The following is a 26,424-nucleotide window of genomic DNA, read 5'->3' on the forward strand; positions in this document are numbered from 1 at the left end:
CTGAGCAACTTTAAGATGCATGGATGTCAGTGCCCAGAATTCCCCAGCCAGCATGGGACTAGAATTCTGGGCACTGAAGACCACACATCTTAAAGTTGCTGAGATTGAGAAACACTGATATAGATTATAATTTCCCATTATTGAGAACACACTGATTAATTTACCATTAATGAGGACATAATGTCAAATGCTTTGTTGAGGTCCAGATCCTAGTGTCCTAATAATAATTGGAGTGGTAAACAAAAACTACAAAACAACCATTCATCAAGTGAGATACATTATGTCCAGGGCATTCCCCTGATCTATTAATCTGGGAACTGTCACAAAAGGAGATAAGGTTTCTCATCATATGTTCTCCTATTAGTTCTGATTCATCAACTGTAACATACTGGCTGGGGAATTCTGGGAGTTGAAGTCCATATATCTTAAAGTGGCCAAGGTTGAGAAACACAGGTGTAGAGTATACTGGGGAGCACATGGGGAAAAGTCAGCAAGCCCAGGGCAAAGATGGAAATGGGGTTAGAACAAAACTCCCATTAAATTGGACCTAAACTGAATTAAAATGATACTAAATTTCATGCAGTCGATCAGATTAACCCTGTGCACCAAAATTCAGGTCCTTATTTTCGCATTAAAAATACCATCTAGTGGAAACTTGCAGAAAAATTCTAGGGGCCAAATTCTATGCTTTCTGAACCTCAGTTGTGCACCTCTAGTATGACTGGCCTTGTCATGTTGTTTGGGCAACAGTCAACTATCTTTGGAAACCCTAGGTGCAGTACAATAGCCCATATATGTCCTGTTGTCATCTGAAATCTCACAAGCTGCCAAATTCCATGTGAGAACATAGAGCTCTCCCAACATTTCGCAACCTTGCATACCTTGTCCATTTCTTTTATACAATTTAATTTTGGAAAGTTATGGGCTGGTGTTAGGCATCATGTTGCAAACCATTGTGGTAAGAATGTTGGCCCCATCTTCAGTGTGCTGGCATAGAAGAAATTGGGGCATTGTTCATATGTTGAATCTTGCGTGAGACTGGAACTCTGCTGCACACTTTTCACCCTTTATTAAGGCAGAGAAGGCAGCAACTTTGCATTCGTCTCCCCAAACCTGGACCTGTGTCTTCTTCTCAGCAGCTTCTGAGATTTGGGGAAGAGGTTCCTGGGACATAAGGCTGGGATAGTCTAGTAGGCCAGAGTTGTAAGATCTGGCTAGAGCAAGGAACCTCCTTAGAAACCTGTAGACTGGTATTTTTCAAACTTGACAACCTGTATGGACTTCAGCTCCCAGAATTCCCCAGCCAGCATGAGGGTTCACTATCTTTAATAATTTTTGCCCATCTATGATTGGACAGAGTAGGCATGCTCCAGATCCCATCGATTAAACAGTGTCATATGATGGGACTCAGGAAATGGGTCTTTTCTGTCCTGGCACCTGCCCTCTGGAACAACCTTCTCCCTGAGAGTCGCATGGCCCCCACCCTGACCTTATTTAATCCCTTAAACTTTATTTTAAGCCCTTAAAATCTGTCACTTCCCCCAAACCTTGGGCTAGAGTTGGTGACAGACCCATTGTGAGATGATTATTAGATGTTGCTTTTTCTAGGCTTTTTCCTTTAAACTTACACACATTGCTGTTTCTTATTATTGTTATTTTGCACGTTGCCCAGAGTTGCGCTGGACGGCAATAAAAATAAAATAGGTTGTGGGCACTCTCACAAAATGGCTGCCAGTGAGGCAGTTCATTCGCAAATTAGCTGTTATCGAGGACATGGCTGTAATGATCTGCGAGAAGGACCTTGGGAGACAGGAGGAAGAGCTGCAGTCTAGACAGCAGTCTGATCAACGAAATCTGAGTCCAAAGGAGGGGCGGGGGTGGAGAAAGCATCCCAGAAGGGACCCTCCCTAGTTTTCAGGAGAGTAAAAGTAAGAGAAGGGAGAGGTACTTTTGGAGTTGCAAGATTGTGTTATTGTAACCTTACAATAAAGGTGGTCCTAGTACTCATGGTTGATTCTTCTTGTCTGAACTACCTCAAGGGGCTGTGATGGAAGGTATCTATGAGCACGAGAGCGATGGGGGAGATCGAGGCTATCAGGAAGGAGGGGGTGCATTCCAGGAGGGGGGAGGAGGCAAGAGGCAACACGGTCCGCAGGGGGAGCGTGGGAAGAGAAAGAGGTTCAAAATAGCCACTCCCTAGAATCTCCCAGGGTATACCCACTAGTTGCTGTAGTATAGATTTAGTTTGGCAAGATTCTGTCTATAAGGTATAGCCCAATGAAGGAACTGGACTCAACTGAACCATTCCATCGTTGTTCTTGGGCTGGGCCTGACATCAAAGAGTTTGGCAAGATTTGTCAGGCCCAGCCCAAGAACAAGGATGGAACAGTTCAGTTGAGTCCAGTTCCTTTATTGGGCTATACCTTATAGACAGAATCTTGCCAAACTAAATCTAATACCCTGGGAAATTCTAGGCAGCAGCTATTTTGAACCTCTTTCCCTTCCCACGCTCCCCCTGCGGACCATGTTGCCTCTTGCCCCTCCCCCCTCCTGGCATGCACCCCCTCCTTCCTGATAGCCTTGATCACAGGGGCTGACAGTACCCACTCACGAAGCACCCGTTTTTCAATAGTATGGATTCTTTGCTTAACCCTTGTGTGGCTTCATGTGAACCCAGAGATCTTTGATGAAAGGGACTCAGTTCTTCCTCTCCTTTGGCTCCCTTGGCAGGTTCGGGTCTGGGTGTTCCCCGAGGGTACCAGGAATCACAACGGCTCCATGCTGCCCTTCAAACGGGGCGCCTTCCATTTGGCTGTGCAAGCCCAGGTAAGGGTGCCCTGTTGACTCACCTTCTCCCCACCCCAAGGGATGGCTGGCAGCCACGGAAGACCTCTCTTTGCCAGGTTCACCCAGTTAGGCTGAAATAGGGTTAGGGAGTTTGGGATTCAGCGGGTGGTGGGAATGAAGTCCTTATTTGAGCATGTTATATGAACCGGACTATCCCACTGAGCCTCTGGACCAGTGTTTCTCAACCTTAGCAACTTTAAGATGTGTGACTTCAACTCCCAGAATCCCCCAGCCAGCATGGCTGGCTGGGGGATTCTGGGAGTTGAAGTCCACACATCTTAAAGTTGCTAAGGTTGTGAAACACTGCTTTGGACAGTTGTACATTATGTGAACACAGCAATTGCATTTGGTTAACCTGGAGTTAAACCTGTTCTGTGGCCTGGCCGTTGCATTAGACACCCTGGTTAGCTCCCCTGGACTTTTGCAAGCCCAGAGCAGGAATTGAGGACTTAGATGGCCGAGTCTGAAGTCCTCCCTGGTATTCAGATGAGGATGGCTTCTGAAAAATGGGTCTCTTGCCCTGTTAATGGGGTAGCAGTGAATCAGAGGGAAAGCGGGAAGTCGCGATGACGTTTTCCTCTCTGTCACCCCCTTGCTGGGCGATCTTGGGGCATGTGCCTCTCTTCCAGTATGAGAACAGTCACACCAGGCTCCCTCGTAGGGGTGGTTGAGGAGATGGACGCCAGGCAGGTGTGCCAAGAGAAGGAAAGCTGGCAGCGTCTCTTACCAAGTGTGAACTGATTGCCAGTGGGCTTCCTGAGTTAAGAGTCTCTTCCTGTTGGTCTCTGGGCTGCCCTTAGTATGGAGATGGGGGCAAGGGTCTGAGTGGCTGGGGGGTTCGCATGTTCCCTTTCTCTTCTCTCGTTGTGCACAAAGGCACCAGAGGACGCAAAAAGGGGCCCTAGGGCTCACCACTGGCCTCACACTCACACTCACACACACACACACACAGCCTGTTGTTGAATAATGCAGGGCAACTGCAGCACTTTTGCTGCAGATTTCTGGCACGCGAGCAGCAGATCCCTTACGCTGGGGGCGCTTAATCCCATGTTTTCTTGCAGTCCTTTCAAAGGACTGGAGAAGGTGGGCTCGTCATAATAAACGGAGAGCGCAAATGGGAAGGTTGAGACAGAGAAAGGGAAGCACCCGGTGAGGAGCTGGTTATGGTGTGCTAGAAGTTGTTGTTTGGTGGGGTTTAGGGGGTGCAAAAAAGGGAGCTATGTTTTTGCTTCCTCTTTCTCACCTTCTATATGGTGTGTGTGTGTGTGTGTGTGTGTGTGTGTGTGTGTAGCAGGAGGGTCTAATTCAGTGTTTCTCAACCTTGGCCACTTTAAGATGTGTGGACTTCAACTCCCAGAATTCCCCAGCCAGCACAGGGGCTGGGGAATTCTGGGAATTGAAGTCCACACATCTTAAAGTGGCCAAGGTTGAGAAACACTGGTCTAATTTATGTCGCACATTCCCCCCAAATCCTGATCCCCCTCTCCCTCTCCTGGAGGCTGGCTGTAAGCCAGCTTTCCACCAATCTGGTGCTGTTCGTAGATGTCAGATGAAGGTTTCCTTCATCCAAACCAAACAATTTGGAGGACACCACCTTTAAAGAAGGCTGTCAGGCACCTGAGATGGTTGATTCTGTTTCCTTCTTCCTTTTCCTTCTTCCTTTTTTTTCTCACTTCCATACATTGGACAGCTCATTGGACCTTGTCAAGCTCTTTGGGGAGGCTTCAGTTTACAAATGTGTATTTTCAGCTCACTTTCCAAAGACGTGGAAACCTGTCCTCGTTTTAGGGCGGCCCTGTAGAGAAGGGTGCTTCTGCCGTAAAACAAAAAGTGAAGGGAAAGGGTACTGGGGCCACCAGTTAAATGGCTTTTGAAGTTCTTCAGGTGGGAAGAACCTTAATCCTCGTTATAAAAAAATAGTAAGTTTTACATTGAATGCAAACCTTAAGTCCTTCAGAGCTGGAGGCTCCAAGGTGAGGTGAAAAGGGAGTAGATACTCCATAAAAGACAGTGGGAGACAGTAGCAGATGACAACGTGGAATAAAATAGCATTACTGTTACTCAGGAGAGCAAGCCTTTTTGCGCCCGAAATACGTCTTAAGTTCTTCCCACTACTAGCAGAACTAAAATAAACTGGACAAAGCAGATTTGCTTGATCTGATGCGGTATTTCAGCTGTGCTGGTTGAAAAAAACATGTACACCTAATGTAAAAGATAGTTTTGCCTTAAACTGGATTCAGAATGGTGAGGAAAGTCCTGTTTGCCCACGGATTGGAATATGTTCCTGAATTTTCCTTAAAAAAAAAATTACAGGAACTTAAGCTCCTTCAGTTATGTTTTTTTTTAACTAATTGCCTCATACCCCGAGATCTGTTGAAATAAACTCTGTTATAAATATGTTTACAATTGAGCAATAAAATAAATGGCTTTCACCCTATCCAAAGGCTGGGCAAAGGCAACGTCTTTAGAAATGTATTGGACATGTATTAAAAATACAAAGTGATTTGGAGGTGGTTTTCTGAGCGCGCTTGGTTAACGGTGGCTGGTGGTTGCTAGTCTCAGCCTCCCCATTTCAGGGGCCAAATTGTGGAAATGTATTGGAGTTTGCTAGAAGAGAGGATGGCCAATTCCCCGTTGCCCACCTCCCTCTGTGTTGACGCTCCTTTGTCTTCTCTCAAGGTTCCCCTCATTCCTGTTGTTATCTCGTCGTATCGAGATTTCTATAGTAAGAAGGATAGGCGCTTCACTACAGGTAACTCCATTTTTTATTTCTTTTTTTCTAGTTCGTGAGGAGCAGCTAGAGCGGTGTCTCTCAACCTCAGCAACTTGAAGATGTGTGGACTTCAACTCCCAGAATTCCCCAGCCAGCCATGCTGGCAGGAGAATTCCAGGAGTTGAAGTCCACACATCTTAAAGCTGCTGAGGTTGAGAAACACTGGTCTATATAAGCAGCCCTGGATCTCTAAGGTCTTGGCAGAGAAGGGCTTTCTGCTCACTACTATCTATACCTTTTTAAAAATGAGAGAAAACAGGAATTGAATCCAGGACCTTCAGTATGAGAAACATATACGATAATATGAAAATAAAAAACCATGATTTTTTAGAGAACTGCTAAGAACATTTTCAGAACATATCATGATAGAAACTCGGGTGCCGTTCACATGTGGATTTCTACTTTTGGTTGGTTTGAAATAAGCTTTTCCAGCTCTGGTTTGGCATGCATAAATGCATTGAATTGTCTTTGCTTACCCTCCAGTGGCGCCTTTTTAACATGTTCTTATTATCTTGCTTTTGTAAAAGTTCTCTCTCTCTCCACCTCCCCCCCCCCCCGCTGCAGGGCGCTGCACGGTCCAGGTCTTGTCCTCGGTGCCCACAAAGGGGCTGGGCGTCGACGACGTGCCAGCCCTGACAGATCGCGTGCGCCAAGCCATGTTGGTTGCTTTCGAGGGGCTTTCAGCGGAGCTGGGTTCCCCACAGTGACCCCCGCCACCGCTTTCCCCCACCGTCTGACCCAGGAGCACTACAGGGTGAGCCTGGGAGCAGCTGGCACCCACAGGCAGTCGACATAAAGGTGACGGGACCAAGACAGAAGAGGGCAGTGCTTCTCCCACGAGTGGAATCGGAACCGGTTCTGGCAGGGGAGTGATGGAAACAGCGCCCTGCAGCGAAGAAGGGAGACTTGAAATGGGTGGGGAGGGGGCTGGACTCAGCCACACATTTAAGGAGATCTGGGAGCAGAGCAGATCCAAGCCACCCTCGTTGCCCTCTTCACTTCTGGACCAGGGTTCTAACCCAGTTTTCTCCCCCAGGTAGGTGGTACAGTCCTGCCCCTGCCTCCTCCTCCTCCTCCCTGCTCCCCTGTTTTGTTCACATGAACTGCTCCATTGAAGCTTCTCGGACTCGGCAGTGCACTCCCCACTGGGGGAAGTTTTTTCCGGGCTGAACCACGGACCCCAAAGCAGCTGAGCCACCCCTTGAATCCTGCAGAGGGAGCTGTGGACCAGGTTTATCCTTGCTTCAAGGACTGGAGGAACCTTGGTGAACTTCAGATTCAGGGCAATGGGGCGGACTGGCGATGCCCCACTGTTCGCGGAGCCTGTGCGTGTGAACTCTGGACCTGCAAGGAGTCTGTTCTCAACCGCCCGAGGAAGAAGCTGCTGACCAATCCATCAGAACCTGTGATAGCGAAGGGTCAGGGCTGCTGAGCTCGTCATGGACCGGATCGTCGTCTTCCAGGGAGGGGGCTGGCAGGGAGGGAAAGGGAAGTAGAGAGAAAGGCGATCTCTCTTTGACGCCTCAGTCCAACCATGAGAAGGGAGCCCAAGGGAGCCTGTTTGGGGCACATAGAGTCGCATGGATTGCCCTCGGTGCAGGTTGTTTTCAGGTGTGGTGTAGAGGGGAGGAAAAAGGGTGGATCTGGGTGAGGGCAGGCAGAAAGCAGGACGTGGGAACTCCTGTTGCTTGTCTGCTGGGCCTGGAAGGTCTCTCCCTTTTCCCCTACTCGGTGTTGGGAAAATACCCTAAGTCCCTCACCCTCCCCAAGGCAAGGATGGCCTTATCCTGTGAGTTGGACCAGTGCAGCCAGTCCCTGCTTGCCACATGGAAAGTTGCAGGAAGGAGCACTGGCATCTGTCTCCCCTCTCCAGCTGTGGATGGGGGGTCCCAACTGAAAGGGCAGGAAGCCTTGAGAGGGGAGGGCAGGGGAAGGGAAGGGAAGGGCAAGCAGGCAGGGCTTGCCCCCAGGCCAAATTAAGTGGTGGGGGTTGCAAAAAGCAGGGGGTTGTGGCCTCAGGCTGGGGCCTTTGGGCCAGGCGTTACGGGGCAGGGGATGGCATGAACGTGGTGGTGGTGGGGCTCCTGCACATCCAATAAAGCAGGGAGGGTGGCTGTCTGCATGCCGAGATGGACTGGGGAGGATGTTTGCGAGCAAGTTTTTTGGGGAGAAGGGAGGAAGCCGTTGGCCCTTCCAGGGGCAGGGAGAGCTTGAGAGCCACGGGGGTGCCGGCTCAGGGAGGGCCAGGCTGATTCGTGGGGTGGTGAGCCTTGCGGTTCCGCGAAATACTCTGGGCACTTCTCCTCTTCTGCCTTTGGGTTTTCCCTGAAGATTTCTGTCCTCTCCCCTGGACGGTTGGCGATCCAAGGGGCTTTCTTTCCTCTTTCCAGATGCCCTTTCTTGGGGTAGGAGAAAAGAGAGCCTCGATCTGGGGAGGGAAGGGGGTGATGAGTGAAGGGACATTACCAAGTCCGTGTTTCCAAGACCTTCCTGCTTTTAATAAAAACCGTCGAAGATGAATCCCCTCCACACGTGCTGCCTCTTCCTCAGTCTTTGTAGCAGATCAGCAAGGGGTGTGTGTGTGTGTGTGTGTGTGTGTGTGTGTGTCTGTCTGTCTGTCTGTCTGTCTGTCTGTCTCTCTCTCTCCAATATCACTTCTGCCCTTTCAGGAGCTCTTTAGAGCACTGTTTCTCAAACTTGGCAATGTGGACTTCGACTCCCAGAATTCCCCAGCCAGCATGCTGGCTGGGGAATTCTGGGAGTTGAAGTCCTCATGTCTTAAAGCTGCCACGGTTGAGAAACGCTGCTTTAGAGGGAGGCCAGAGAGCTGCCTGTGTGAATCTGGACGTGCCTTTGCTTCAGCGTTGAGCAGATTGGTGGGGTTTAAGAATGTCTTAAAAACCAGTTCCTAGCAGGCTCTGGCTGGGGTTGCTCTGCCCATTTAGGTTTGGGGTGGAATGGCCTCGAAGCACCATCTCGGTGCCAGCTGCTTTCAACAGGACAGAGATGCGGCCACCAGCTAGATCTAGCATGACGGGAGCAGGTGGGACTGGAGCGAGACACCAGAGGGGATCTCTGAGAGCCCCAAACTGGAGCCCCACGTAGATTTTTGCATAACAAGTAGGGAAGGAAGGGGAGGGAGAAGAGGCAATTCCGATCAGAGCCCCCACACACACACATATTTGCACTGGAACAGTAGGCTTCTCACCGGTCAAGGGAAGCTTCCCCCAATGTCGCGGGGAGATGCGGAGGTGCGTACGCACACCTGGGCAAAGAATTGACGCTCTCCTGCACCCCTGCCAAAGGTCCGAAAGCGGATTCAGCCCATCTCCGCACGTTTAAAAAGCCATCCGTGCAATTGGATCAGCTGCTGTAGCAGCTTGATGGTTAATAATATGAGTTATTGTGCAATCTTACTTGGTTGATTACAGCGAATTTATTTATTTACTTGTATTTTTATTTTCCATGTTTATGGCTGCCCGCTGGTCTTTGGCTTTAGGCCGTTTACAAGAGTTAAAAACAGTATAACGAGTTACAGCAGAATAAAAACAGCCCACCAGGGGAAGAAACCATCACAGTTTTACAGGACAGCCCAACCGAAAGGTGTTTTGCTGTCATAGCTCGCAGGCATTAACTGACTTCTTGGTCTTTTTTTTTTTTTAATTCAATTTGATTTAGTATGTCCGAAAAGCTAGTAACCATGAATTCTAGTGTGGCTGGAAAGAACAGGAGCAACAGGGAAACTTCCTGATTGAAATCCAGTGTTAAACAACAGAATAAAAATGTGCAAGTTAAAAAATGATAGATCTTAGTAAGAATTGTGTGCTTTGAAACTGAAGGAAGGAGCTTAGACAAACAAGCATCTCCTTCCAAGTAGCCTTCTGCAGGCTGGCTGGGATTTTGGGAATTGTAATCCCACCCTAACCGGAAGCTCCCAGACTGGACTGAGGATCACCTGTTAGCAGAACCTGGTCAGTTTACGCACCTCATCAGAAAGGAAGTTGAAAACCAGACCTCATGGCAATAAAAGATGGATCCATCACATGAACAGTGTGTACATTTCAGTAAGGAGATGCAATTGGGGGGAAATCAAAGAGGTATCAAGGCTCTGTTGGCTTAACCTGGTTTCTTGAATCACTCTATTTTCTTGGTTCACGCAGTGTGTCGAACTGTAACAGAACCAAATGGGCTGAGCTTGCAGAATACACCAAGCCGCCAACTCCCCACCCCACCCCATCCTGAGATTAAACTCGCCAAAATCTCCCAAACTCTTTTTGTCTCCCGTAAAATCCGAAGCAACCAAAAAGGCTTAACTCTGGATGGATGCCACAGGCTTTCAGGGGTGAGAGTCTAGAGATTTCTGTGGGATTCGAAGGTAGCCATTGCTTTAATTAACCCAGCACAGTTGCAACCTGTTGTGTTTCGTTTTCAATTAATAAGCTATGCCCGCTAGCATAAATAAAGGGAATTAATTTGAGCTTCAAAGAACAAGGACCACCAGCGTGGAGTTAGGAGGCAAAAGATAGGCTGGTCGTCTGCAGATTCAGTTTGAGTCCAGGATTTGGGAATCACCGGGTGATGTCGTAACCAAAACCATTTTTATCATTTTGGCAGGCACCTGAGAGTAAGGAAATGAGTTTTAGTGGAATGGAATAGGGAGTTGAACACACAAATACTAGCATAGGAATGAAATCAAACCAAGGGCTTGCTTTATTTTGGAACGGACTTTGATCTACGCCCAAGCTGTTCCTGCCCCAGCTGGGTATCAATACTGTAGTGAAATGACTCCAAATGTTTGATAAGGCAACTCAAACCTGTGGTCCCTGAAGGGCAGGTGATAGATCTTTTGGTGGACCAGAATTAACTTCATCAGGCAGGTAAAATGTTTGCTTTCACCCGCCAATCTGAGATGAAGCAAAGCATTTGGTAAGTCAGGTTGACCCCAACTAGTCTCAGATGGATAAGATCTCCTTTCTAGTAAGAGGAGAAAGTTGGTTTTTTGGATTCACACAACCCCGGGAGGAAGAGCAGTGGAAAAACAATCAAGCTAAGCTAGGATTTTGTGTTTTGCTGGTCTGCCCATGGTGTGAACCAGGCTACAACGTAATAAGGAAAACAAAACAAGCCACCTTGCAGCTTAATACAATGTGAGGCTCTAGTATGTAATGATGGGTGAAATGGGTTAGGATATGTGCAGGTAAGTTGATTTAAGGTGACTTACTGGAAGGACCATAAATGGAAGGAGCATTGCCTAAACCCCTCTTACTGCTCTTGAAGATACTGGAGAAACACCACACAAACAATGGCTGTGTAATGCACTTTTGAGATCCCTTCACACATCAGGACAATTTTAACAGACGCAGAAAGCATATTGAGGCAAAACCTTGAGAGAGGGTACCCACTGGTGATCAAGTGCACAAGCCCCTAAGTCTCTATCTCCTAGGGTTCCTAGCCCCTGTGACAAATGGTCAGGCAACGAGAGTCATAGTCCAACATCACCTGGATTCTCGCAAGTTTCCCTACACCCTGAACCAGGAAATAGGAAGGCCTGAACCTGGGACCACCCGTTTGCAAGGCTTGGATTCTATCACCAAATTGCCAAGCTAGAAAGATCCACTAAGTTCGGTGGGCAAGATCCACAACAGCATGAATTTGAGTAGACAGCTGCATTGCCAACACCGCAGGGAGGTTAGCCTAGCTCTGATTCAGAGGGGTATTTGAGTCCTTGCACTGATGTTGTGGCTGATCTGTGTGAGATTCCCACATCTCCCTGTAGTTCCCCCAAAGAAGAGGGGAGGGTCACTTCCCCAAGCCGCCAATAATTACTTGTTGGGTAGTACTTTCCAATACTCACAGTCTCCCAGTTTCTCTTCAAGAAAAAGGAGCTGTTCGCTGAGAGATTCCACGTGGTCCAAGTAACGAAGACGATTCCAGAGCTCCTTGACCTGGGTGGGCTCCACAGAAGTTGGCAAGATAGAGATCGCGTGCTCCAGGCGCTGAGGAAAGGGAAAGGCCCCAGTCATGTATTAAGAATCAGAGAAGCTCCAGGTAGCATTTGGAGTGCTTCCTCTGATTTTTTTTCTCCCTGCAACATCTATGTAGTAGGTAGGGTGAGATGAGAATGTGGCCTCAGATCTCCTAGAGTAGCATTTCTCAATCTTGGTGACTTTTAAGATGTGCGGACTTCAACTCCCAGAATTCCCCATGCTGGCTAAAGTTGCCAAGGTTGAGAAATGCTGCCATGGCTTATGGGGGTCTAGAACCTGCATCTTCCTACTTCTAGTCTGACCCCTTCACCACTCCACCATCTGTTTCTGGGGTGAAAGAGAAAAGGGGGAAGTGGTTCAAAGTCCCCCAGGGAACTTCCATGGCCGAAGAGGGAGTAGGGCCTGTGTCTCCCTGCTGCTAGAGCGATACCTTTGTCACTACACCACACCAGCTGCCTTGGAAGTGCATAATTCTCACCCTGAAGTTCTCCATCTTAAAATTGCCAAGATGGAGAAACACTGGTTTAGACAGCAGTTTGGCTCTGAGCAGGAATAGCAGCGACATTTTTCTGGTGCTTCCTTTTCTTGCATTATTAGTCACAACAGCTGGACTCTTGTATTCGTGGTGTAACTGAGTTGCAATTTCAATTATATCAGCACCCTGGAAGTAACCTAACAGGGTGGGGGCGCAAATCAATGGATGGCTGGGCTGCAGTTGCAGGAATTTGCCTGTTGTTGGCCCTGCCCCATAATTAGTGCCAAATAAAAAGCACCTCTTTCCAAGTCTTTGGAGAATTTTCTTCCCAACTCTACTAAATGCATTCAGTGGAGCCCTGAACACTGGGAATATTTCTATTCTCCATTGTCAGCCTTACCAGGTAGACCAGACAGGAAACACAACCAGATGAGCTAGTTCTACTTTATTGTAATGTAATTCTGTACATTAAGAGAATGTTGCAAGTCTGAAAGTGCAGTTCTCCCACTGTCTTCTTTATAGCCTGAGAAGCTAGGGAGAGTCTCTTCTGAACCTCTTGCCCCGTCCACTATCCAGCTGCAGGCTATGCTGCCTCTTATCTGACCGTCTCTTGGCCCAGTCTCCCAAGATCATTCCCACATATCATCACAAGTGAAAATCCTGAAAGGGAGGTGATGATGAAAGCTAATTCTAGAGAAGTGAAGAACCTGGAAACCCTTCCGCTCCTCCTCCCTCCAGACCCTAATATAAATGCTTTAGAGCAGGATCTCACCTCTTCCAGCTGTTCCACTTTTGCTTGAAGCTCCTGGATCTCATTAGGAATTGTCTCTTGAATCCCTAAAGTTTGCACTGCAAGAGAAAAAATGAAGAAAATCTGAGTTGAGCTGTGACAAAACAGGTACATGGACCTTTTATCTGTGGATGGTTGACAGATCTTAACCTGGTTTCAAGACCTTGCCTTGTAATCCCATGCACGTTTTATAAAACCTCAGACTTACCGATCTAGGATGCTCCACTCTCTTGGGAGTGTATTTAGAATTGCTTCTATTTTTTTGCAAAGCAATTTGATTTCTATCCCATTTTTCTGCCCAGATAGCAGCTTTACTTCCTTCTGAGAATCGAGAACATGTTGAAAAAATGCATGAAAAAGAACGGGGGGAACAAATTAGGATAAAATTCCCATGGATTTCCAGCACTCCTGAAACTCCTACTAATCACCGAGAAGACGAATAAATGCTGTTGGGGACCAACAACACACTTGGTTACTGAATTAACCCATTTTTGGAGTTCACAGAACCCATGTTTGCACAAAGCTAAGCCACAGAAAGCAAGGTTAAAACTAACAAGGTGTACTACATTGTAGCAATGCAACTACTAGGTCTTCCTAGCTTCTCTTCCTACCATACAAGTCCTGCCTTTCCCCCCTCCCAGACGCTAACTGTAGCAGTCAGGGTCAGTTTTATATTAACACAGTACCATCTTACTCAAAAATAATAAGGATTTTGGGGTCTCTGGGACATGGACTTTACCTTCTGGATGAGAAGGTTCAAGCTGAGGGAGTTCCTTACATTTAAAAGATGGTTGCTCTCTAGCTACCTTAGATGGAAAATGTAGTCTCCTTCAAGCCAAGCTGGACTTGGGGCGGTTTCATGGACAGATCAATGTCCTTTATAGCAATATGGGAATGGTTTGCCTTGATTTTCTTACAGGATGGTTTTGGGCTTCCAAGGGTAGCCTACAGCCCTGGTGGTCTCCCATCCTGACTGTGCTTCGTCTCCAAGCTTGCAAATTGAAAATCCCCAAGCCCCCAGCCAATTTTTCCAGCCTTCCTGTCCTCTCTTTCCCCGTGAAAGAGGATGATGGAGAGACAAGAACTAATCTATTTTGCAAAAACTCCAGAGGTTCATCTTCTTTGCATTGCACTGCACTCCTGAAGGGAGCTGCCCATTTTCTGCCAGGGAATCCTCCGGGAGCATCCACAGGAAGTTCAAAAAAGTCAAGATGGTGTCCGCAGCTGCCCAATTGAATCTCCGTTCCTCCTTTAGGTGTGTCATGCAAGGCGCATAGAAAAGAGGCAGGGCTTTGTGTAGTGGCGGCCACTGTTTTGGATTTTTTTCTACCTCCTCTGCGGATGCCCGTTCAAACACCCCTAGATTTCCATATTGCCTTTTGAGTCTAGGTGGGGCTGTACTTTCAGACTGATATGAAAGTAACCAAATCAACCCTTTGGACCAGCCTCTTTCTCTCAGCTTAACCAGCCTCACAGGCTTGTTGTTCAGGAAACATTGAGAAGGCAGTGCTAACTATGCTGCCTTCAGCCTCTGGAAGAAAGGCAAAATAGAAATTTAACAAATAGTTAAATTTGTTTAAACAAACGAACTCAAGACTAGTTTGGTCTAGTGGTGAAGGCACCAGGCTAGAAACCAGGAGACCATGAGTTCTAGTCCCGCCTTAGGCACGAAAGCCGGCTGGGTGGCTTTGGGCCAGTCCCTCTCAGTCAGCCCAACCCACCTCACAGGGTGGTTGTGGGGAATATAGGAGGAGGAAGGAGTATTAAAAGTATGTTTGCCGCCTTGAGTTATTTATAAAAATAAAAAAAGGTGGAATAAAAAAATCTAAAAAACCCCCAACATATATACATTATCAAAACTTGATATAGTCTTAGGGGCTAGAAACTTGTTTCTGCAAAAGAAAACAGGTTCTTGGAGTGCAACGCTTGGCACCCGGTCACCTTACTCATGGAGCAGTTGTGAATTACACAACCCTAACAATATCAAGCCATAATTAGAAATGCTTAACACGGTCGCTGGCGAAGAGCATTTCCTTTTCTACAAAGAGAAGTTGTGAAATGGAATGCACCATCTTCTCACCGCACTTCACTCAAAGCAGGATTTTTTCTGCCCAGAAACCAGCCCTCACGATCTGCACCTCAGCGCAACAAAAGCGTGGGGTGTCCTAGCTCCACGTTCCTGTTTTGCAGCTGAATGATACCGACAGGCGTATTTAAAACAAGAATAAGGCTATGCCTTGAGTGCACTTTGAGAGCCTCTCTTCTGCAGCTCCTTGACAGCTCAGTAAGTTTCTGCCACCTCCTCTTACAGAGTAAATCAACCAGGAGCTGCTTGCTGAGTACAAAGGAAAGTCCCGGCTGCCGTGTGAGGTTCTGCTCTGTCGCGTGAGACAAGGATGTGAGAGCTGGTAGAACTATGAAACACACAGCTAGGCGACCGTCAGCCGCTTCTGAGGTTCACTAAGACTTCACCCCCGCAGAAAAGGGATTTAAAAATATATTCCCAGGGCCATCAGCTGCCTGTTGATGGCCTGGCACAAGATGTTCTTCCCAAAGGTCAGGATGTACAGAACGGATGTACAAAACCCATTGGGCAGGTAACAGGAACTTAATTTCAGCCCTCTGGGAATGAGGGAGAAACTCAGTGGGGTGCAAGACACTATCTAGTTTTGGGCCCCCAAGACAGCTTGAGAGACCCTGGTGGGCTCGGCTCTGTCCTCCAGTAGGGAGCATCCAGGGACTTCTGGAGCACAGCCATGATGTGGCAACTGCTGTTCCTCTTCAGCAGGCCTTTGAGGCAATCACCTTGTGGTAGAGCTGGTCCTGTCTATCTCAGCCCTTAGCTAAGGTAAGCCCAGATTGCAGTTTGCAGTTCCACACCACTAAGTCGAAAGTGTCTAAAACAAGTGCAGAAATGGGAAACGGGGAGTCTTCTTTGACACGAGTCGGTGGGTAAGGTTGTAAGCCTTCTACTGGCCTCTCAAATTCTAAAGGAAGTTTCTCTATGCTTGATCTGTTGGTTCTTCAAATGATCCAGCACACTCCTGTCCCTCTCCTCCTCCTCCTCTCCCCAGATGTGTGGACTTCCACAGCACTCTAACCACTGCTGGCTAGGGATTTCTGGGAGATGAAGTCCCCACAATTGGAGGCTACCCAGATTGAGAAAGCCTGTTCTAATCCAAGCTCATTGTCTCTCGTTAACCGCATTCCCTTTTTTACTCCAGCTTTAAGACCAACTGAAAGTATCTTCTCCAATGCACCAACTTTTAGCTTAGTTTGAACAGAAGGGATAAATAATCAGAAAGGACAGGCAAGCTTGAAACATCTCACAGAGTAACAGTTCATGCCGTACTGAACTGAAAGTAAGTCCCAGTGAACACTGAGGGACTTACTTCTGAGTAACTGCCCGTACGACTTTGCTAGTCTTCATACAATGCCTTTGAAGGTGAGAACATCTGGAAACATCCTGTAACATCACCACTGCTCAGCTAATCATAGGAATACAAAATGGGAAGCTCTTTAACTTGCTGCTGTGGAAAATCAGGTATTTTAACATCAGCGGTTCGCTTCCTTATTATCAGAGCTTAAGTCCTGCACCCTGAAACAGCTGAAAACACATTGGCTATATAACAGCCTTCCAAGTACTCGGATAGACTGGAATCTGATGCCTAATTAACTTCTGCATGATGGGTGTTCTGCCTAGGTGCAGAAAATTAATATTTTTCAAGGGAAAGATGTAGCAGATTTTTTTTTAAAGTCCATATTGTCAGGTCTTTGAGGTACACCAGGTGAGAAAACACACAGGAATGCTACTATTTTATTGTAGGGTAGTGTTTCTCAGTCTTATCAACTTTAAAATGTGTGGACTTCCATTCCCAGAATTCCCCAGCCAGCGTGCTGGCTGGGGAATTCTGGGAGTGGAAGTCCACTCATCTTAAAGTTGCCAAGGTTGAAAAACACTGTTGTAGGGTATAATAGCGTCTCAGGGTTTCTCTCTGCCCCCTCTTATACCAAACACAATCAAGACGGGGTTATTTTGAGTTCCGGGAGTTCTGTCATCTTTTCTCCTCCCTTAAGAGATTCATCACTCCCTGCCCCAAGGTCATCTCTGCCCTCCTTCACACCCAGCCTTTTCACGCTGCAAGCACACGGTCATCATCATACCCACCTTTGCTGCCCAGCAGAGGGACCGCCTGGGCAGTGGGAAGCAGGCGACAGTTCTTGCCATCTGGCTCCAGGGCATACCCAGCCCGACACTGGCACCGGTAGCTGCCTGCAGTGTTAAGACAGTCTTGGGCGCAGACAGCAAGAGGCGTGACACACTCGTCCACATCTAAACAAACCCAAGTCACAAACTGATCAGAGCTGTGAGTTTTTACTGGGGTATCCTCATCTGATCTTCCTCCTGAAGACCATCTTGGAACCACGTTCCTCCTGAGATCTTCACCAGCCTGACCCTGCCTGACCAAGAGAGCACTGAAGACCAGTGCAGAGCACTTTTTCCATAGGCATTAGGGATATCCACCAGCAAAGTTGGGTAATGCCCCCTCCCCAATATGGCCTTGTTTTAACTGTTGTATGGTTTTTAACCCTGGTTAGTCACCCAAAGTCATGGACAAGTAGGTGGCTGGAAAAGTTTAAATGATTAAAAAAACAAACAAACCCTATGAATAAATGTCCGACTACAGGAAAAGACAAATCCAGGTCTTGATGATGAGGCTCTTTAGTGGAGAAACTGTTTAAACTGTAGGGTATCTTGGGGATCTCAGTTTCTGGTTAAAAGCACAGGTCTGGTGCTCTTTGCGGAGTGAGAGAGAAATCTGAGACTCCCTTAGGTGTCTGCATATTTTAACTCATTAATTTTGGCATTAATACAGCAAACTGAGTTTTAGCACTTCTAGAATTTGGTTGGGGAGGAAAGAATAATTTAATGGGTGGAGGGAAGGGTCTGTGTGATGGCTTCTTCGGGGCTGTGACCTCATCTGGAGCTGTGTCTCTCAACCTCAGCAACTTTAAGCCGTGTGGACTTCAACTTCCAGTATTCCCCAGCCAGCCATGGGGCTGGGGAATTCTGGGAGTTGAAGTCCACACGGCTTAAAGTTGCTGAGGTTGAGAGACACTGATCTAGCGGTTCCATTTTAGATTTTAAAGGAAGGGAACGCATAATGCACATTGTAGCCACATTTGAGCACATCGCAGCCAAAACTGCCAGAATTGGCAGCTGGCAGCCCTTGAACTAAATCCGCCTTCTGAGGAGCATAATCTCCAGCTCCCATCTGCAGAGGGGTAAGAAGAACATCTGTAGACACCACAGCAAAGCATCTCTTAATGGTGCGATGGGCATCTCTGCTTCACCACCCATTTCCTTCTGAAAAGGAGCTTTCAGCAAAGCTATTCGCCACTCACAGTGGACGGTTAGGACAAAACTACTGAAAACATGAAGGACTGTCCTCTGGTGGGGCCAGATGACACACTGTGTGCCCACTGGGAGCATTTTCCACATAGCCCTCAACAATCATAAGGACTAGAACCCCCTTTTTTCCCATCCACTGCTCACGTGTCAGATTTCGCCCACGTGAGACTAGAAACGGAACCTGCCTGGTATGAGAACGAGACCCAAAGAATCTGAGCAGAGCGAAGAACCAGGACCAGAAACCAAATCCCCATGACTCCTGCCTTCCACTCACCAAAGTGGCAGTACCGTCCACCCCAGCCAGGTGGGCACTGGCACTGATTTGGTTGGACACAGCTGCCTCCATTCTGACATGCCTTGCGGCAAATTGCTGGGGGGAGAAAGGAGAGGGGAAGGCTGACCATGGGTCTCCACACTTAATGCACCGAGCATCTGCATTAGTCCCACGAGATATCGCTTTGTGGTCCTGCCTGGAGCATTGCCCCCCCCCGCTTTTTTTTTTAGAAGAATGAGTGGTCTGAGCTGAACTAGAGTTTTTTTTCTCCCCAGCCATCTGCTGTTAAAGTTACGTTGGAGGTGGAAAATGCCAAACTGGAAGAACACAGGGGCCACCCATTGAGCAGGGGGGTTGCAGGGTAGGGTCAGACATGTCAAGATGGTGGTCATGATGGACATAAAGAACAGGAGGAGCTTCAAGGACATTGTCAGAGCCACCACCTTGACTTTTTTGACCCTGCCCTGTGGACACCTCTGAAAATAAGAATCATCTGCATGAAGGATGAGAGTGAGGACACTCAAGAGCTGCAGAGACAAATGCAGTGTTTTGCAACCTTGGCAACTTTAAGTTAGGTGGACTTAACATAGCTGGCTGGGGAATTCTGGGAGTTGAAGTCTACCTATCTTAAAGTTGCTAAGGCTGGACAAATGAAATATTTTCATGAAGGCTCTGAAAGATCCAAAAAGCCACACCACAGAAGTTCTCCTTTACATCACTACCTGATGAGTTCCCTCCTCTAAGCGTTGTTCCATCTGCTTCTGCTGAAAGTAACTATTCCATTTTTTCCCTTTAATATCTTATGTAATTTAGACCAGGGCTGGAGAACCAGCCGTCTCTGGGTGAAATGCAGACGTATCTGGACCTCCAACATCTCCCCCAGGCCTGCCCGTTTCTCCAGGCCGAGCCCACTTGCTCTTCTATACTACATCATTGATAGGATTGGTTTGGTCTGTTCTGTGTTGCCCCCAACACTAAAGCTGGGGGAAGAAAAGTCTTAGATGAAAGTGCCTATTGTCCTGTACTTTCATTCATTTTGGTTCTAAGCTTTTGACCAAAGTCTGTGGAACACAACAGGGAGAAGATTCTCCACCCCAGAACCAAAATAGACCTATAGGACAGTAATTGACCTTGGTGGAGATTCCCTCTTACCCTGCATTGCCAGCTTCCAATGATGGGGTGGGAATAGGTCTACTGTTCCTCTCTCTGCTGAGCCCCATAGATTCAATCAGCTGCTCCAAAATGCAAAGGGACATTTGAAGGGTCCATATTCTCAAGAGGCTGCTGCTACTTCTCTGTAGCCACTGGGCAGTAAGTGCTAAGCCGCCTAAACTGGCATGCGATTGCAAATGGGATTGCAAAACCTTGATTCTCCCTGTCCTGTTTAAGACAGCTATTGTAATGGTATGTGGGAAAGCCCTTGGGAGACTGGAAGAGATGCTGCCTAGGGAACGGTTGGATAAGAGAGGACATAGCCCACAGCTGGATAGTGGGTGGGGCAAGAGAAAAGACCCTCCCTAGTTTCTCAGGCTGTAAAGGAGATCGCGGGCGAATTGTACTTTCAGACTTGCAAGGTTCTGTCAATGTAACCTAACAATAAAGTAGACTTAGCTCATCTGGTCATGTTTCCTGTCTGGTTTGCCTAGTAAGGTTGACAGCTATTGAATGTGACTGCAATTACATCCACCCTCTCAAGCATCTTAAGGGTTCACTCATCAAGTTCAGGAGCAAAAACTCTGTGGTCAACCACCCGTTTTCTGTGCAAAATGGCCATTTTTACTCCATCTCCGTTCCAAGCTGAGCTGGGACAGGCCACTGCTGCAAGCTTGGGCAGCTGCTATGAGCCAACACAGAAGGATTTTCTTCCTCCTCCCTAATGATAGTGCTGGGAATTGTCCTCTGGGATTCGGTTGCTCACCTTCCTCACACTTAGTGTCCCCCAGGTGACGTTTTTTCCATCCTGGGCAGCAAATGATGTGGGCCTGCAAGATCTCTTTCCGCACCTGCCGCGTGGCTACCCGGTAGGTCGTCCTATGGAAGAGAAGCCAGGTTCATTCTCCTGAGCTGAGTGGGCAGAGCTTCAAATAACCCCATCTCTTTTCTTTAAATGTATTCTACTTTCCGGCACAGGTGTCCTTACAACAAAGGAAGCACGGCAGATGCTAATTACCAATCAACTGGCCTTGAGTATCAGAGTCCCATTCATAGGTAGTACAGGTAGTCCTCAACTTACGACCATTCATTTAACAACCATTCGAAGTTATGATGGCGCTGAAAAAAGTGACTTACAACTGGTCTTCACACCTACGATCGTTGCAGCATGACCACAGTCACATGATCAAAATTCAGGTGCTTGGCAACCGGCATGTATTTACAATGGTTGCAGCATCCCAAGGTCACAGGATCACCACTTATGACCTTCCCAGGGGGCTTCTGACAGGCAAAGTCAATGGGGGAAGCCAGTTTTGCTTAACAACCACATGATTTATTTAATGACTGCAGCAAGAAAGGTCATAAAATTGGGTGCAACGCACTTAACAACTGCATTGCTTAGTGATGGAAGTTCTGGTCCCAATTGTGGTTGTAAGTTGAGGACTGCCTTACTATTAACAACCAATAACAGTTATTGGCAAGAAAAGGGATTTTTAATTGGTATTTTAAATAATCATATACGAAGTGGCACATATATACAAATATGCCTCTAAAAAGATCATGTTTATAAAAGATGCTGTAATTATTACACGAGACACAAAACAGCAGTGGAGACAGAACAACAGCAAAAGCGCCAGCTTGAATAAGATTGCCTTCACTGGCAATCTGAAACAGGCCTTTTTGGGGAGATTGGCACTCGATCTGTGTCCCTGCCCACTCCAAAGCATCTTTTTATTTTGGATCCGAAATATTGCACAGCCCTCGCGTGCAATTTGGCACTGCTTTAGCGTGCTTCTTCTCTAAACATCCCCAATCCATTTATAATTGGAAATATTACTTGGGAGTGGTAGAAGATGACACCTGGCATTGACCAGCATTGGGGGGGATGATCTAAAAAATTACATAAAATAGGAATGTCGTGTTGTAATCCTCATTCCCCTCTGCCACAAATTTAGGACCCAGAGACCCTTCCAGGTCCCCGTGTGACCGAAACCTTGACCATACCTGTACGTGCTGCATACTCGAGGTCCTGGGCACAGTGTCAAATAGGGCTGGTGTTGGGGCTTGGCATACGTCTCATTGTAGGCTAAGGGGATTCTCAACATATTTCGGGCACACACTCGGCTGCGGGTGAGAAATGGAAGGGAACTGAGAAAGCACATTTATCTCTTCTAATCCGTAGAGAATTGAGCAGAACAAGCCTAGAGCAGCAGGAGGCGGTTTTACCCTTGGCTAAATTCTGCACTGAGGCAGTTTGGGGTAGTGGTGAAGGCACCAGGCTAGAAACCGGGAGCCCCTGAGTTCTAGTCCTGCCTTAGGCACAAAGCCAGGTGGGTGACGTTAGGCCAGTCCCTCCCTCTCAGCCCTAGGAAGAAGACAAAGGCAAGGGCAATCCACTTCCAAAAAACCTTGCCAAGAAAACTGCAGGGACTAATCCACACAGTTGCCAGGAGTCAATATTGACTTGAAGGCAACCAAAAAAATCTGACTTCTCTGCTCTGAATTGCCTTCCTCCAGCAATGCAACATCCTCTTTCTCCTGCCCACATCAGCTGGAGGTAGAGAAGCACTGAGCCCAGGTGAGTGGTTTGGAGCAGAGAACAGCAGGTACAGAAAAGGGAAAGGATCTGCAGAGTGCTTCCTTGCTCAAAATATCTCCCACCCCCTTTAGATGCATTTTTGTCTAAAATCAAAATAACAAGTCTTTTCCCAACCATGGTTAAATCCATGTGTCCATCATACGCATGAAGCCCTTTGCTCTGGGAGGCAAGAGACAAGAAGTTCTATCTCAAGTTCTACCTGCCTCAAGATAAGTTCTACCTATCTCAAGATAAGTTCTATCTATCTATCTCAAGATACGTTCTACCTATCTCAAAATAAGTTCTACCTATCTCAAGATAAGTTCTACCTATCTCAAAATAAGTTCTACCTATCTCAAAATAAGTTCTACCTATCTCAAGATGTTCTATCTATCTCAAGATAAGTTCTACCTATCTCAAGAAGTTGCAGTTGAGTCTGTGAAGGGTTTTGCTTTGTTCTTCTGCTCACAGTTAGTCCAACAGGTTTAGAAGATTCAGCTCGTAACAGTACAAAATACTGTCCTTCTATTTGCCCTATACGACATTAGGCCGAATAGAAATGGTGACTTACGCCATGTAGTGTTCATCAAAGTCTCTTGAAGAGGAGAAAAAAAATCTGTCTTCAACTTTAAGCCAACCAGCTGTCTCGATTTTTAACATAGCCAGTTTCTATGATTCATCTTTTCCAAAGCAATTTGCAATTATGTCCTTTTAGAAGAGTGATAATTTCACCCCAGAGAAATAAATATTGCGGTTACTCCACCAGCATCTGATGGGCTAATTATGTAAACAGATTAGCGGTTGTGTGAAATAGTTGACAAGAGAACGGACACTTTTTCTAGCAGAATTTTCTACCTTAAGAGTTGCCTGATAGGGAAAAAATCAATATGAAGCATTTTCCATCAGTATCACTACTATTTCATCTTGGGAGAAGGTCTATTTATGTCAGTGTTTCTCAACCTTGGCAACTTTAAGACGGGTGGACTTCAACTTCCAGAATTCCCCAGCCAGCATGGCTGGCTGGGGAATTCTAGGAGTTGAAGTCCACCCGTCTTAAAGTTGCCAAGGTTGAGAAACACTGATCTATGTGGTCACTAAGAGTCAAAACCCACTTGATGGCACAGAATCAATCATGAATTTAAAAAATTACTACTATTATGAGAGTCATAATGGTGTACAATAGAGGTTCATGCTGCTAGATTAAAAGATGGAAGACTTGTGAGTTCAAGTCCTGCCTTAGGCACAAAGCCACCGAGTGACTTAGGGCCAGTCGCTCTTTCAGCGCCAGGAAGAAGACGTGAGGACAAACCACTTTCAAAAACCTGGCTGAGAAATCTGCACGGACTTGTTCCTGCAATCACCAGGATTCAAAATTGACTCAATGGATCTTAACATCCACAATCATCACTGCTATTTGAAAAGCTGCAGAATTAAAAAGAACAATGAAGAACTATTGATCATTCTCCTATTCATTGATAAATCTGAACCCTTTTTTTAAAAAAAAAAAAGTGCTACAACCCTCAGGATAATCTGGTGGCAATGAGTTCCACAGATACTAGTTCCTGTCAAGGGCACAGGACTTCCTTTTTTGTGTCTTCACTTTCATTTGCTGAGTTGGCACAGCGCCCTGAGTCCAACAGTAGCCAACCATGTACGTGTGTGATTGAGTTGACTCAACCCGGGGATGTGTCTTTATGCAAACGTGGCTCTGGATTGTCTCAAGGCAACCAAAGTTTTCAGATGTTCCTCAAGCAAAATAAGGACTTGGTGCTTGACTGCTGCATTATCTCTATCTTTGCTCACCAACAAGTTCCCTTCCCCGTCTTGTCTCCCTCTTCAATGTCCTTACCCCTCTCCTTGCTTGCTCTGGCCAAGCGTTTCCCTTAGAAGAAAAATGACAAGGAATTTCCCACAAAGCAGGACAATGGAAGCTGCGGCTAACCTCCCCATAGCCCAGCGCGCAGAAAAGCTTTCGGAGCTCAGGACCTGTGGGAGCAAAGAGGAAATGTGAAGCAAGACCAAAAAAAACCCCCAAAACAAGCCAACGGGGGGGAAAAGCCATATTTCCTGTCTCTTTGGCTCCCTCCTAACGCTTAGCCAGCACAAAGGGGTTCCCTGGAACCTGCCCCCCCCTTCAGAAGGGCCTCTCAGTCATCCCTCGGCTTCTCCAGGACCCACAGCTCTACACCAGGAGGTCAGGATTTGCAAAACACACCCAGGAAATTGTGGGGGGGGGGGGAAGTGATGACAACACGGAGCATCAAGTTCCTCCAAATCCACATGATACCACGGGGCTGGATTTTCCCCACGCTATTACATAGATAAAAGTTTTGCCATCCCTGCTCCTACGACTCAGATGCTGACAACACACACACACACACACACACACACACACACACACAGAGCAAAGTGTCTTCACTTCTGCAGCCCAGAAGAAGCCCTGCCTGCTCCTTTTCTAGCTCTGAAGACCCTATGAAAGGCAGAAAAGCGGAGAGGGCAGGAAAACTCAGGGCTGGGCTGCAAGGCTCTGGATGGCCACTAGAGGGAAGCACAGTGATGCAGAGCACTCCGATGCTGCTGCCACCCGGTGGCAATCCAGAGATTTGCAACGCAGATCCCTAAACCAGGAGCACCGCCTGTTATAACTCTTCAGACACCCCCCCCCACCAATGCTCTTCACTGTGCAGTATACATGTATGATCAGGATCCATGGGCTTAAGGGCTGCCCACCTGCTCTTGCCCACTCCCCGACCCTCTCACACAGGCTACCTGTTTCAGAGGCTCTCCGTAACCCCAGCCAGCCTGGAGACTCCAGAGCACGAGCTGCCGACTGGACTGAGTCACCGGCTGAGGCAGGCTTGGATGGGGGGGGTGATCTGGAGCTGCCAAGTCCCCACCTCTCTTGGATGGCTTCCCCGCACCCCTGCAGCATGGCAAAGCCCCCGTGCCCCCTGGCATTTCATCCCCTGGCATGAGTCATGGCCCTCCGACCCTGGTCCCGCCAAGGAGGCGGGGGGCCCAGACAGGGCTCCATTGTCCCCTCCGCCCCCTTTGGATTCCTCACCCCCCACAGAACAAATTGGCCCATTGTCACGCTCAGGGGCCTTGGGAGGGGGTGGCGGGGCATTCTGGGGGGAGAGAGCCCCCCAGCTGAGATATTTGGGGTGTGGGGGAGAGGGAGGTGCAAAATGGCATTGCAGGGCGTCACCAGCAAGAGACAAAGCGCCATGAAGGTCTTGCAACGGGGAACCGTTGTGGCTTTTCACAATAGGACAAAGGCAGGAACCGGTTTCAGGCCGTGACGGAAAATATCACCCACAGATGTCGGCTTGGGAAAAAGGAACCAGCAGATCTCTAGCCAGACGCATTGACTCCCACAGGCCCTCCCGACGCAGGAGCTGGGCGGGGTCTCGGTGGGCCGGGCAGCTCAGCCTCGGCACAGCTTCGGGTCTCCTCCACCATTGCCTGGGGTTGCCCTCTGCTCAACCCCAGATCTGGCAGGCCCTCAAAACCGGACCGTAAAGCCTTGACCGGAACGGAGACGCAGCAGGACCCCATCGGTTTTGAACCACGAGGAGGGTTGTCCCCAGGGGCCTGGTACCAGCGCCGGGCATCCTCTCCAGCTTCGTCTCCGTTCCACCAACTTTACAGGGAACTTTGAAAATTTTGCACGGGATGAGAGAAAAGAGGTTGCCTGGTTTGATTTAGCTCTGAAGCTTTGCATCTGTGCCTTACAGGGAAAAGGACAAGAGGCCACCAAGCTTGAGCAGAGAGAAAGGGGGGGAAAAGCAGGGGGGCGCCTGGCCAGCTTTTAACCTCTAGCCCCCTGGCCAGGATATTTTGTGTAACAGCCAGAATTAAGGTTTGTAGCCCACGCAGTCACCCTGCTCAAGCGTCAAGCTTTCAGGCTCTGGCCCAGGGTGCTGTTTCTTTCACACGCCGTGGCGTGTGATTCGAGGGGCACTGATGTGAAATCTCTCTCCAGTCATTTCCACACCCCCGCGCACAGATGGCGGGCAGAACAACACGGCAGCTGGCTTTGCTGCTGCAGCATACACGTGCGCTGCCCGGCCTGGGCTGGCATCGGTTGCTCTACGCCCTGCCCTTTCGCCGCTTTCAAGATCTGGAGATGGAA

General features: G+C 47.9%; 2 protein-coding genes across 6 annotated transcripts in view; one reads left to right on the forward strand and one right to left on the reverse strand.

Moving 5' to 3' along the window:
- The window catches only part of AGPAT1 (1-acylglycerol-3-phosphate O-acyltransferase 1), a 39,288-nt gene extending 31,147 nt beyond the window's left edge, over positions 1–8,141 (forward strand). For all 4 annotated transcript variants that reach the window (XM_088128695.1, XM_088128696.1, XM_088128694.1 and 1 more), the window contains 3 exons: positions 2,731–2,826; positions 5,527–5,599; positions 6,185–8,141. In XM_088128695.1, the coding sequence (XP_087984821.1) occupies positions 2,731–2,826; positions 5,527–5,599; positions 6,185–6,327 (312 nt within the window). In that variant the 3' untranslated portion in view covers positions 6,328–8,141. The remainder of the gene's footprint in view (positions 1–2,730; positions 2,827–5,526; positions 5,600–6,184) is intronic.
- Positions 8,142–8,994: 853 nt separating this feature from the next.
- Positions 8,995–25,187, reverse strand: EGFL8 (EGF like domain multiple 8). 2 transcript variants are annotated; one of them, XM_007430301.3, is made up of 9 exons: positions 25,059–25,187; positions 24,139–24,275; positions 21,716–21,835; positions 20,478–20,590; positions 18,560–18,655; positions 17,041–17,205; positions 12,855–12,931; positions 11,475–11,616; positions 8,995–10,238 (listed from the first exon to the last, which is right to left on the reverse strand). In XM_007430301.3, the coding sequence occupies exons 2-9, from the start codon at positions 24,237–24,239 to the stop codon at positions 10,189–10,191; spliced, it is 864 nt and encodes a 287-aa protein (XP_007430363.1). In that variant the 5' UTR covers positions 24,240–24,275; positions 25,059–25,187; the 3' UTR covers positions 8,995–10,188. The 2 variants fall into 2 exon arrangements, with proteins under 2 accessions (XP_007430363.1, XP_087984826.1); XM_088128700.1 differs by lacking the exon at positions 18,560–18,655 and having other exon boundaries at positions 9,003–10,238.
- Positions 25,188–26,424: the final 1,237 nt, after the last annotated feature.

This window comes from Python bivittatus, unplaced genomic scaffold (assembly GCF_059951505.1).
Source record: "Python bivittatus isolate LINGU-HERP-01145 unplaced genomic scaffold, Pbiv_v1 ctg000800_np1212, whole genome shotgun sequence".
NCBI classification, from domain to species: domain Eukaryota; kingdom Metazoa; phylum Chordata; class Lepidosauria; order Squamata; family Pythonidae; genus Python; species Python bivittatus.

Coding starts and splice junctions, on each gene's coding strand:
- EGFL8 (XM_007430301.3), bottom strand. CDS start 24,239: ATGGGGAGGTTAGCCGCAGCTTCCATTGTCCTGCTTTGTGGGAAATTC. Junction 21,836..24,138: donor CAGAGCAAGCAAGGAGAGGG/GTAAGGACATTG, acceptor TCTCACCCGCAG/CCGAGTGTGTGCCCGAAATA. Junction 20,591..21,715: donor CGAGTATGCAGCACGTACAG/GTATGGTCAAGG, acceptor TCTCTTCCATAG/GACGACCTACCGGGTAGCCA.